The sequence below is a fragment of the Micropterus salmoides genome, unplaced genomic scaffold (genome assembly GCF_014851395.1).
Source record: "Micropterus salmoides isolate LMB-PRFRI ecotype aquatic unplaced genomic scaffold, ASM1485139v1 Ms_hic_scaffold_19, whole genome shotgun sequence".
NCBI classification, from domain to species: Eukaryota; Metazoa; Chordata; class Actinopteri; order Centrarchiformes; family Centrarchidae; genus Micropterus; species Micropterus salmoides.
Genome location: NW_024041039.1, coordinates 5,416,216 through 5,429,347, shown reverse-complemented (window position 1 = coordinate 5,429,347; position 13,132 = coordinate 5,416,216). Strand labels below are relative to the sequence as shown.

Genomic DNA, 13,132 nt, shown 5'->3' with positions numbered 1-13,132 from the left:
CTATTCAATACTGCAGCTGATACTACTACTACTGTCACTGCTACTCAGTGTTCCCAAAGGAATTTATCTGTTGCTCTTGATTTTGTGGGCATCGTTTAAGAAATAATTTTGCTTGGCAGCGGTGGCGTCGCCCTCTTACCCCGGTAATGGGATCAGCTGCGTACGTTGATAGATGATAGATTTTTAGTATTCCATTTCGGAAATTCATAGTGTGTCATGCAGCGAACATCAGACCAACAAGACAACTGCAAGTTAACTCCTGACTGTGACGTTACAACCCAAACTCACGGCCCCACCAGGAGAACAACAAACGCACGTGCACATTTTCAGCTGAGGACTGCAGCTTGCTTTGGCCTTCAACTCAACAATCAATCATGATTTCAGTTAAAGGCTAAAGTTACTGTTAGCTTGTCTGTGGTCCGCTGGCAGAACACCGGCTGCTTTCTGATCAGGTGCCGTCATGCTGTTGCAGTAACGTTAGCCGACATAAGTTTTATTTTACGGTGGACGGACTATGACATTACAGAGTTGTTCTTTTATCTTGAAATAATCCAATACTTTGGATACTTTCTTCTTCATCCCTCGCTATTTTCTCTCTCTTCCTCCACTTTGCAAACAGCACAATCATAATCACGTGTTCACACAAGTAAGCGCGATGTGCCAAGGTAATAAATGTCCGTGCGAAACATCGATGTACTTGATGAGTCATTTCAGCCCTAGATTAAAGTACATAAGACATGACAAAATACATAAAACATACATCAAATGACAACAAGAGAATGTTTAGCTGTCGCCAAAAACATGATCAGCCCCCAGTAGTTATATAGGAAACTAATCACCGGCTGAGTCATGAGTATTTTATATAACCCAAATCCTCTTAGATGAATGCATTCGTAACACATAAAATGCAGTCCATTGCTGCAGTGACTCATTTTTAAAACATCACATTACCCATCACTGTGACATCCCAGCATGTGAAGAACAGAATCAGCTCAGGCTTCAAATATTTTTATTAAATGTTGTCAATTGACGTTATTGCGTGAGTTGGCAAAGAGATACAGAGAGAAACTGCGCTCTGTCGTCTTCTGCTAGTGTAGCTTTTAATGGTGTGTAGTATTATGTATGTTCCTCTCTCCTAGAAAGGTACTAATGGGCCCAGTGGACCCTCCTCTTCACAATCCTGGCTCAAACGTTGTTAAATGAGGGCTCCCAGCTTTGGAGAACTGAACTTCCAACTTTTCAATTAGCAAAATCCTGCTCATTTTCTTGAACAAAGCTAAAGATACAGTGCGTGTTCTTCAGAGACTGTCGCAGTTTTTATAGACTTAGCAAACAGCCAAAAATATTCACTGACATGACGCAGAAACAAACTGGCTTCTGTATGAGAGGGAATGTAGGTGGGGCTGCTCGCACAGCACCAGTGAGTTAACACAAACCTGCGTGTGTGTGTTTGTCACAGGAGACTGGATGTGTCCGGTGAACAAGGGAGACGACAAGAAGAAGAAAGATGTGAACAAGGAGGAGGAGGAGGGCAGCGAGCCCAAAGGAGACCCAGAAATGGCTCCGATCTACCTGAGGAGACTTCTGCCTGTTTTTGCACAAACCTTTCAGCAAACCATGCTGCCTTCTATTAGGTAACCTGACCTAGAACAGTTAATGTAAGGTAGAAAAACTGTGGACTACACCATAAAACAGCCTAATTAGAACAGATAAAAGGTGAACTGCAATTTTAAGCCAAGCTGTCTGTCATTGGCTGACTTAGTCTCAGCAGTCTTACTAAGTTTCCCACTTCTGCCTTTTTCCTTCTAAGAATGTAATCAAAATTAAATTGTTCACAGTGAAAGGAAAAACAAATATTTCTGCATGCACGTGTTCACAAGACATCTGGGTGTGTTTTGGTGTGTGTGTGTGTGTGTGTAGGAAAGCCAGTCTGGCTCTGATCAGGAAGATGGTTCACTACAGCAGTGAAGTCCTACTGAAGGAGGTGTGTGATAGTGAGACGGGACACAATCTTCCCACTGTGCTGGTGGAGATCACTGCAACTGTCCTTGACCAGGAGGTACGTCACTCACTCACACACACACACACACACACACTCGCTCTCTGTACTCATGGCCCTAAAAGGTGTGAAACCTATGTGTGCATCTCTCCGTGTTCCAGGACGATGACGACGGTCACCTCCTGGCTCTGCAGATCATCAGAGATCTGGTGGATAAAGGTGGAGATGTTTTTCTCGATCAGCTGGCTCGACTGGGAGTCATCAACAAGGTGTCCACTCTGGCTGGACCGGCGTCTGATGACGAGAACGAGGACGAAACCAAACCTGAGAAGGTAAATGGAGCGACTGTGTCTGCAAGTGCAAACAAGCATCTCGGATGAAGAGACGAACAAGAGGCTTCAGATTTAAAGGATATTTCTGGTTTATTATATATCCATTTTTGCAGCTTACAAAGTTGATCAAGCAGCTGCGGTCTGGGGACCGTTCCATCAGCAGAATCATCCTTTAAAACCTTTTTCTTTTTTAAGATTTAATTTAGCTTGAACACTGCAGTGTCATGTTGTTTCTTCTGCAGGAGGAGGAGGTGCAGGAGGATGCAAGGGAGATCCAGCAGGGGAAGCCGTATCACTGGAAGGACTGGTCTATCATCAGAGGGAGGGACTGTCTCTACATCTGGTCGGATGCTGCTGCACTCGAGCTCTCAAATGGCTCCAACGGCTGGTTCAGGTTCATCTTGGATGGGAAGCTGGCCACTATGTACTCCAGCGGAAGTCCAGAGGGGGGGTCGGACAGCTCCGGTACAAATAATTAACTCATAACACACACAACATATTGTTGCAGCATATTATTGTTTTTTTAGTTGTTGCCCTGACTGATCTCTTTTGTCTGCCCTCTTGGGCTCATGTTTCTCCTCCTCAATGATTCCCCCCCCCCTTCTCCTCTCTCCTCATGCAGAGTCTCGCAGTGAGTTCCTAGAAAAGCTGCAACGGGCGAGGAGCCAGGTGAAACCTGTAACAGCCAGTCAGCCCATCCTGTCCAGTGTGGGTCCCACTAAGCTGACGGTGGGGAACTGGTCTCTGACCTGCCTGAAGGACGGCGAGATCGCCATCCACAACTCAGACGGACAGCAGGCCACCATCCTGAAGGAAGACCTGCCGGGCTTCGTGTTCGAGTCCAACAGAGGAACTAAACACTCCTTCACCGCCGAGACCTCACTGGGTGTGTCTCAGCATTTCCCAGCAGCTCCACGCATCTTCCTGCAGCTGTTGCAACAACACATCAACATAAACTCAATAAACTATGGAAAGTTTAAAATCTTGTAGCTTTAATTCACATATCAGCTGCATGCAAGTTACTGTTCGTCTAAATCGCATGGAACCTTGATTCATGATTTTGAAACAAGTTCTCAGCCTCACTGAACAGAAAATTGAACTGAACAGCAACTTATACAGCTGATAGAGACCTTTCTCAAATACAAGTTATTGCAATACTTTGCTGCGCTTAACTGTAATTGGGGTAAGTCCATGTGCAGTAAGTTAAATACTTAGAAATTAATAAAATAAATAAATTAGTCATGATTCATATTATCTAACAAGCACCACACAGTATTTTTTGAACTTTTCACATTACCAACTCCTGAAACGTACATTCTTATAAACACAGGATCTCTCTGTCTGTCAAATGTAAACCCTTTTGAAAAGAGAGAGAAATTCTGCCTGTCGCATCACAGCACTTCTGATTTATTGAACTGTCAGCAGGACACAGATTGCAAAAGATGGCTGGTGAAGTTCTTGGTCCAAGACTTTCTAGTTAAAGTGCTTAACCATTTTTGATTTTCCTGTATTGTTTTTGTTTTCTCTTTACCAGAACTTTGTCCATAATGTAATGGGGGATTTTTGACAGATTTATTGTAGAAAAGGTTCCCAAATTAGGTTTATGCATTACCAGATGCAGAAGTGAGAAAAGTGTGTTTAGGGAACTGGTGTGCCATGATATACGATCCAGAAAGTCTCGTCTGAGTAACAGATGCCTGCTTTAAAGGTTTATCAGGCACCTGAACACTACAGAGGTTTGCAAGACAGGATTTTACAACTTAAAAATGATCAGTTATCATGGCTACTCCCAAAAGCTTTTGTGACATCCAGGCACTCATGGGTAAAATGCATCTCAAAAAAGCATCAATTGTCAATCATCAGCACACATAAAAAAAAAAAAAATACAATGCAATGTCCCCTTATGACACCACCCAGCTAAAACAAGATTGGTCCTTGATGAACCCCATAAGTTGTTTTATCTATATTTATGTTGGCATTGTGTGTGTGTGCAGGCTCAGAGTTTGTGACGGGCTGGACTGGGAAGCGAGGCAGAAAGCTAAAGTCGAAGCTAGAGAAGACGAAGCAGAAAGTGAAGAGCATGGCGAGGGAGCTGTACGACGATCACTTCAAAGCTGTAGAGAGCATGCCCAGAGGAGTGGTGGTTACCCTGAGGAACATCTCCACACAGCTGGAGTCCGCCTGGGAGCTGCACACCAACAGACATGTACATAAACACACGCACACTTCTGAAATCCTGGATCAAATCCAGACTTTAAGTCATCATGCGGGAGGTATTTATTTCAGTATGCAGCATCATTTTTGTTCCCTTGTTGTGTTAACAGTGTATTGAAGGGGAGAACACGTGGAGGGACCTGATGAAAACCGCTCTCGAGAACCTGATCGTAGTTTTGAAAGATGAAAACACGATTTCTCCATATGAGATGTGTAGCAGTGGCCTAGTCCAGGCTCTTTTCACTGTCCTCAACAATGTAAGTGTCCTTTTTAAAACCATCACACCAACAGCATGTCACGTACTCGCCCGAAACATGACAACATCCTTAAAGACGTAGCAAGTCACTGAGAAGTCTCAAAGTTTCTCTGTCTGTGTGCAGAGTGTGGAACTGGACCTGAAACATGATTGTAAGCCTTTAATGGAGAGGATCAATGTCTTTAAGGCGGCTTTCAGCGAGAATGAAGACGATGAAAGGTAACGGCACCAAACAATAGCAAACATGTTCACATCCTGACTTTAAAGGTCCACACGTGTGGTAAATTACTCTGGTTTAACAGTCCGCTAGTCAGATTTGAGTTGTGCTGCGAATTACATAATGTCCCCAAACTCGATGAATAATACACACATCAGACTCTACACACCGATTGGTCAGCTATGTGGAGGTGAAGAACTATTTCTGTCAATTTTCTTCTATACAACTGTTGTAAAAGTGTTACCCTTCCAGTGTGGCTATTCAGAACAGATATATGCACACTTTTGTCTTACGATATTGGCGTAGGACAAGTCAAACACGCTGAGCATGCAAACTGTCCAGCTCTAGGACCTTTAATAAAGTACGCTCCATATAGTCTGCCTGTTCTCGGTTCTGTTTCTGAACTGTCAGATTAAATTTAAAACCTGTGTTTGCAGCCGACCAGCTGTTGCCTTAATCCGTAAACTGATAGCTGTCCTGGAGTCAATAGAACGTCTACCTCTGCACCTGTACGACACTCCAGGATCCTCATACAACCTGCAGGTGAGTCAGTGTGTTCTGGATCCAAGTCTATGTTTGGAGAAACTCCGTTGATTGCCGTTGTGTATGCATGTCTTCTGAAGGACAAACTTAGTGGAGTGTGTTTGTGCTCATCAGATCTTGACAAGGAGGTTGCGGTTCCGTCTGGAGCGAGCGCCAGGCGAGACTGCTCTGATCGACCGAACTGGTCGCATGTTGAAGATGGAGCCGCTCGCTACTGTGGAATCTCTGGAGCAGTACTTGCTGAAGATGGTGAGGACGCACTGAAGACACATACTCAACCAGACACACATGTTATGTAACTCTGATGTGCTTAAGTTAGAATGACCCACATTAAAAAAATACTTGTACAAAGCTTGTATTATTACTCTGAAAAAAGACCAAATCAAAGGCAGCGCTTCTATTCATTTTACACTGTGGAGAAATGTAGTTCAGTTTTAACCTCGCTCCCTCCCGCTCTGCTTCCTCTTCTGTGTCCTCCAGGTGGCAAAGCAGTGGTACGACTTTGAACGGTCATCCTTTGTCTTCGTAAGGAAGCTGAGGGAAGGACAGACCTTCACATTCAGGCATCAACACGACTTTGACGAGAATGGAATCATCTATTGGGTTGGAACTAATGCCAAGTACGTACAGCAGCTGCAGTCAAACTATAAGTATTTTATTTAAAGCAAACTGAGCTTTTACAATGTACTTTTTGGTGGACTACGTGTTTTTATACTAAAGTAGCTGCAAGAGTCAGGTTTTATACAGCATGTACCTATTTTTTATAGATTTTTGAATGGGGTTTGGTCTGACATAATATTGCACCTATCCAGACAAACCTGGGAATCTCCAGCTTAGATCATACATTTTTATCTACAAGCCTCATTTCTTCTCCATTCAGGACGGCCTATGAGTGGGTAAATCCCGCTGCTTATGGCCTGGTGGTGGTGACATCATCAGAGGGGCGGAATCTCCCCTACGGGCGGTTGGAGGACATCCTGAGTCGGGATAGCTCCGCCCTCAACTGCCATACCAATGACGACAAAAACGCCTGGTTTGCAGTTGACCTCGGCCTCTGGGTCATCCCCTCAGCGTACACCCTGAGACATGCCAGGTAATAAAAATAAAAATTAAATAACACACCCCTGAGACACGAAAGTTAATAAATCAGATATACACCCTGATTGATACATGCTGGGTAATAAAACAAACCTACATACACCCTGAGACATGCCAAGTAATAAATCAAACCTATATCCTGTGGCACACCAAGTAGTAAAACACATGTACCCTGTGAAAGACACCTGGTAATAAAAGATAAATACCCTGAGACATACTAGAATGAAACAAACATTCACCCTGAGACGTACCAGTTAATGAAACAAACATACACCAGACTGTGTGAAATGAACCTACAGCCTTTAGACACAGAAACTAATAAAACAAACACCTTCATTGTAAAACATGTCGGGTAACAAATGGGGGGAGGGGAAATTTACTAATTGATGTATGTGGTTTCTTTTCCTCTTCCTGCGGCAGGGGTTATGGCCGCTCTGCACTGAGGAACTGGGTGTTTCAGGTGTCGAAGGACGGTCAGAACTGGACGACTCTCTACACCCACGTAGACGACTGCAGCCTGAACGAACCGGGGTACAACATTCCTCTTATGCCAATGAACTGATCAGTTAATAAACTATAACGAACAATTGCTTCAGCAGAAGTAGATACAAACTGTATGTCAGCACGTGGCTTTTCATCCAAGAGTTACCTCAAGGCAGTACACAACCGAGATTTATTGTAGCTATAGAAGATGCTGTTACCTCATCATCTAACTGTGTGTGTTGGTATGTGTCAGGTCGACAGCCACATGGCCTCTGGACCCATCAAAAGATGAGAAGCAGGGGTGGAGACACATCAGGATCAAACAGATGGGGAAGAACGCCAGCGGTCAGACTCACTACTTGTCTCTGTCTGGACTCGAGCTGTACGGCACTGTCACTGCTGTCTGTGAAGACCAGCTCGGTATGTTTGTCTTCTGTGCTTATTTCTCTCCTAAAAATATTGAGCAAGTTTCTGAAATTTTGGGAATCCCTGCCCAACTTCTAGCCAAATTGAGTGCATGTGTAACTTTAGTGTCCAACACAGTGTGGGAACTTTGAGCATTTATTTGTATAACCTCACCGTTCAATGTAATATGCGCTCAAATTTTATTTAGACATCAAATTTTTCCTACAACAACTATTCAGAAAAATTTTTTTTATGCTACACTCCTCTACATTTTAGTCTATTACCTGTCCTCCTCCCTCAGGTAAAGCTGTGAAGGAGGCGGAGGCGAACCTTCGCCGGCAGAGGCGACTGTTCCGCTCCCAGGTGATGAAGTACATCGTCCCGGGGGCGCGGGTCGTCCGTGGCATCGACTGGAAGTGGCGCGACCAGGACGGAAACCCGAGTGGAGAGGGCACCATCACTGGGGAGGCTCACAACGGTAAGACACGTCCAGAGAGAACAGACACTGAAACTGAAAAATAAAAACATGTCATGATTCATATTGCAGCTTCAGAGGATGCTGGATTCAAAAACCAACCTGTTTTAACTGTTGCATTTAAAGTGATTTAATTCCTTTCTTGTCTCAAGGTTTAAAAGGGCCCGACTCCCTGTGAGAAACAGGGAGTCGGGCCCGTTTGTAGGCAGATATTTGTGCCAGCGAGTTCTGAATTTAAAAACTTGTATTTGTATTTTCATAATATGAAATTAAGAAGTTAAGAAGTTCCAATTTTGGTCCGTGAGAGCCTCAGCTAGTTAAATTTGGATTGAACTCTCTGAAACTCTACATTTAGCTATGGAGGAGAGCATACGAGCACCGATCTATATAAAGACCTAGATAAGTTTGTTGTTTGTGTCACAGAAAACAAAGTCTTTATTTGAAGAATTAAATTAAAATGGCTACTGCATGTTTTATTTTTATTTTTTAATTCATCAAACAAAATATTAAACTGTTGATGTATTAAACACAAATTCAAGTAGTAATAGTACAAAAATTCCGCCGCAAAATCAGTTACAAGTTTGTTTTTCAACCTGCTGGTTCAGATGTCTGCCCACAGTCACCATTCATTTTTTACTCAACAATATGTGTCATTGTGTGAGACGGGACCTAAACTCATGTAAGAAGCAACCATTAACCGTTTTCTCCCTGAACATTCCTTCACATCATTACCCACAACCTCTGTGACGTAGACTTGGAGTTCAGTGTCTGATGGAAACGTCCCATCTGTCTGTGATGTGGTCTTAGAATATGATCTTTTCTTTGTACGGCTTCTTCCGGGATGGTGCAGTAACTGCTGTAGCAGCTGATCTTAGAGTTGGCTAAATAAGAACAGTGACTGCAACTTCATTACTGACTGGGACACCTCTTTTCACTCGTGATAACTGCTCACTGCACTCAAGTTTTTACATTCCGGTGAAGCCAGCTGACGCTGTCTACACAATTCACTTAGTTAAGGATGTGTTCAGACAACAGCATTGTGTGTAGAAAATCTGTAGACAACTTGTAGTACACTGTTGGAAGAACGCCTTCATCACTAATATTATGTTAGCAGTGACTGTTACGCCAGGTTTACTTTACACTTGTTGTAAGTTTAGATGTGTCACTAGGCAAATTATGCTAAATCCCTGCAGAGAGACATGACCACCTGGACAGTTGGTGTTAAATCAGATCTGAATAAAAGTTCGGATTTGTGCTTGTGCAGGAAGTAACATAAACCTTCCTTCCTCCTCTTCTCCTCTTCCTCCCTGCCTCTTGCTCCTCTTGGTGTTTCTGTGTTTGTATTCAGATCTGATGTTCTGCCAGCGAGCTGAGCGCGTGCAGACGCCACCAGCAGCTCTGTTGATTATCGTTTAAAAATCATAAACCAGGATAATTTTCCTCCAGTTTAATTTCTTTCTTTGTGGCGTTGAGGCTTCGCATTTGCCAGAAATATTTTCTACTTTTGCTTTGATTGTCATTTTCTGTGACTGTTTTCATATTTTCTCTCTTATTGCTCCACCTGGACCGAGTTTAAAAACGTGTCGACGGTGAACTTATTGTTCTTTACTGCAGTGGTTCCCAAACATCCCCTTGCCACCAAGCCACCCCTGTAACACGCATATATTTACGCATATTGATTAAACAAATGCTATATTAGTATAAAGTTAAATAATATAGGCCCGTTCTCATTCACTTAGAATAAAAGCCAACAGGTTCTCTGCAGATTTACAGATAAAAATTTAACTTAAACTATAAATACAATTAATATACTAATATGTTAATGTATTTTTCAATTTCTTCCAAATTTAATTGGCTCCTATTTAAGATTAAAACAAACGATAAAAGGATGCAGGAATTTTTAGGGGATGTGAGGCGTTGGTTGCATGTTGACTCCACTGACAGCTGATTTCTTGTTTTGTTTTCATGTTTACCAGAGATGAGACGCACATAAATAAATAATCTACGATATTGGATTTTGATGGATAGCCGTTCTCCTCATTACTCCGTCAGCCCACGAAACAAACGCAGGTCTCAGAGTGTGTTGACGGCTAAGGTGCTCTGACTGTAATATTTTGCTGAGCTCCTGGAAAAACTGCCGAATCAGAAAGCTTGTAGTGTTACTGTGACCACCGGCAGCCCTGAGTTGCGTTATTAGCTGTGGCGCAAGTGCTTATTTAACAGTTATTAGTATGCAGATTTTTCTTTTTATTCTTGTTTTCATTTTTAAAAAAGGTAACATAACACATAATTGATGTAAAAAAAAAATTGATTTTATGTGGTGAATCGTTTATTGAAAACCACAATAAATGAAATATATGATAGAAACAATTTTTAAACAATCTATAAATCTAAAATGCATTTTCTTCAATTACTCTTAGTCAAGGAGCAAATCACTACATCGTAACAAACCTCAAGACAAACATGAGCAGTGATTTCACCTCTCTACAATATGTCTTCATAAAATTTACATTTCTAAAAATATTTACTGTGATTACTACAAATTTTGAAATCAGGGTTATGGGCTCATTGTGACTTTAAAGGAGCATTTCACACAAAGTATCCTGCTGTTATCTGGTCCAGTGTGGAGCTGCTCTGACTGTAAGCTGCTTCTCTGTTGTCTGTCTTCCTCCCTCTACCTGTCTCTCTCTCTCTCTCTCTCTCTCTCTCTGCCGGGTCTCTGACATCCATCCGTCCGTCTCCCTCCTATCTCTCTGTCCATCCAGGCTGGATTGATGTAACCTGGGATGCTGGCGGCTCTAACTCTTACCGTATGGGCGCTGAAGGGAAGTTTGACCTCAAGCTTGCTCCAGGGTACGACCCTGAGTCGGCTGCCACAGCGCCGTCACCCAAACCTGTCTCATCCACTGTTTCAGGCCCCGCCTCCTCCATGGTGGGACCCTCTGTGACGCCTGCAGCCAGTGGCGGCACCACCACCACCACCTCCTCCTCGTCCTCCTCCACCTCCTCGTCCTCGCAGCAGCAGTCGTGGAGCAGCCTGGTGAAAAATAACTGTCCCGACAAGGGCGGGGCCACATCGCTCGGTGGGGCCAGCTCCTCCAGCAGGAAGGGCAGCAGCAGCTCTGTCTGCAGTGTCGCCTCGTCCTCCGACATCAGCCTGAGCTCATCTGCAGGGCTGCCAGGTGCGGGCGGTCTGCGTCTGGAGAGGAGGGCCGAGGGCCTGCTGCTCGACCAGGGCTCCCTGATGGGAGGAGTAATGGGGGGTAGCTCTGACGGACATCAACAGGAGCCGATTGTCGTGCTGTCCTCTGCAGTAGAGGGCGGGTCCGGCTCAGCTTCGAGCTCCGGCACGCTCACTGCCGACACGTCTGCCCCCGGCGACGACGGCAGAAACAAGGACTCCACAGACCCAGCAACGGCCATCTCCATGGGGCTGGTGAGCGTCAGCTCCCCCGACGTCAGCTCAGTGTCGGAGTCATCCAGCAAGGACACGCCTTCCCAGAGGCCTATGTGCTCTGCGGCTAATGCCCGGCTGTCTGTCAGCTCCCTGCTGGCTGCTGGCGCCCCCATGAGCTCCAGCGCCAGCGTACCCAACCTGTCGTCACGGGAGGCCAGCCTGATGGAGTCCTTTGTCCGTCGCGCCCCCAACATGTCACGTACAAACGCCACCAACAACATGAACCTTAGCCGCAGCAGCAGCGACAACAACACCAACACGCTGGGCAGGAACGTCTTGAGTACTGCCAGTAAGTACTACAGCATTACTAAACTTCAACTCTAACTGCCAGGGAGTACGAGTACTACACCAGTTGCACAGTCAGGTGTGGGTCAGCAGATTTCAGTCATTAGTTCAGGGCGATTCACTGTTTTGACTGAATCCAGCACGTTAATGATGTAACCAGAAGGAAACTAAACACACCTGTCCGTCACTGTTCAGCAGCTTAACTGTGTGTTGACATTAGAACAGGAGTTATGACTGTAGTCTGGACTAACCTATCAGCACTTACTAACTTAAACAACCTTAAAGGTGGGGAATGTGATTCTGGAGAAATCCAGTACCATGACAAATACCATTAAATAGAGTGAATGAAAACACAGCAAGTAATGTAACCACCGTTAGCTAAGTTGTGGGTTAGCAAACTGTGGCTAACATGCAGAGAGGAGGAGCTGATCCCAGAGCCGGCACACCAGCTCCAAACAGCGATACTCACAACTCTCCTGCTACTGTAGCTAACATCACAACAACAGCATGTCTTGGTGAACTAAAAAGGAGCTGAATGTCATTTAACGTTGCCTCACCTGATTTGTACCCTTGACAATCTTTCCTGAGATGGACCCCGTCCTGAAAAGACCAGAGTACAGAAATCTTTGTTGATTTTCTGCTTGCAGTTAGTTTGAAATGTGTTCTTCATTTCTAAACCAGCCTGACAAAAAAAATCCTCAAAAACCAGCTAGCAAATTGGACTAATTAAAAAGCAACATTTTTTGGGACTGAAGTTATTTTTGTATCTCTCAATCACTATCTCACTCTTTTTAAAAAACAAACAAACAAAAAAAACCCTAGTTTGAAAGTTAGTTCCCCAGCTGTCATTTAGAGGTCAATAACAAAAAATTTCACTCTTACACTCCTGCTTAAAATAATTGATGGTAACAACCAGTACCGCAGTTCAAATACATTTTGTAGCTGCGTAATATCTGATGTCAATGAGAAGAAATCCTCTGTGGAAGTTCCTGTGAAATCAGACAGTTCTTTAGGAGCTAGAATATTGTAGGGGCAGGAACCGAAACTGTACCCAGTTTCCTGGGATCCTGCAAATATTCCTCTGTCAGCCACAAACAAAGGCTGCCTGCTGGCCAGAATCAGCTCAGCAGTGCTGTAAGTGACAGGAATGCTCTCTAACGTAACGTTCTTAGCAGCTTCAGTCAGATATTAACTGAGACCTGAGGTAGACTTGGACCTGAGACAAGATGCATGCTGGGTTAACGGCATGAGCACCCTCCAGCCAATCAGCAGCTGTTTTAACGAGCTTCACGGTCTGCTTTGTCTCTTTGGTTTCTGACAAACTAACCGCCCTTTTGTTTGTTTGTTTGTTTGTTTGTTTGTTTTGTT

At 44.0% G+C, this 13,132-nt stretch overlaps 1 protein-coding gene across 2 annotated transcripts in view; it reads left to right on the top strand.

The window, feature by feature from the left end:
• hectd1 (HECT domain containing 1) overlaps positions 1-13,132 on the top strand; it is a 37,460-nt gene that overhangs the window by 13,221 nt on the left and 11,107 nt on the right. For both annotated transcript variants that reach the window (XM_038728164.1, XM_038728163.1), the window contains exons 11-26: positions 1,460-1,634; positions 1,921-2,059; positions 2,161-2,331; positions 2,574-2,796; positions 2,954-3,217; positions 4,326-4,537; positions 4,656-4,802; positions 4,926-5,020; positions 5,456-5,561; positions 5,676-5,810; positions 6,042-6,181; positions 6,442-6,654; positions 7,080-7,190; positions 7,396-7,562; positions 7,849-8,025; positions 10,788-11,768. In XM_038728164.1, coding sequence (XP_038584092.1) covers positions 1,460-1,634; positions 1,921-2,059; positions 2,161-2,331; positions 2,574-2,796; positions 2,954-3,217; positions 4,326-4,537; positions 4,656-4,802; positions 4,926-5,020; positions 5,456-5,561; positions 5,676-5,810; positions 6,042-6,181; positions 6,442-6,654; positions 7,080-7,190; positions 7,396-7,562; positions 7,849-8,025; positions 10,788-11,768 — 3,456 coding nt within the window. The remainder of the gene's footprint in view (positions 1-1,459; positions 1,635-1,920; positions 2,060-2,160; positions 2,332-2,573; positions 2,797-2,953; positions 3,218-4,325; positions 4,538-4,655; positions 4,803-4,925; positions 5,021-5,455; positions 5,562-5,675; positions 5,811-6,041; positions 6,182-6,441; positions 6,655-7,079; positions 7,191-7,395; positions 7,563-7,848; positions 8,026-10,787; positions 11,769-13,132) is intronic.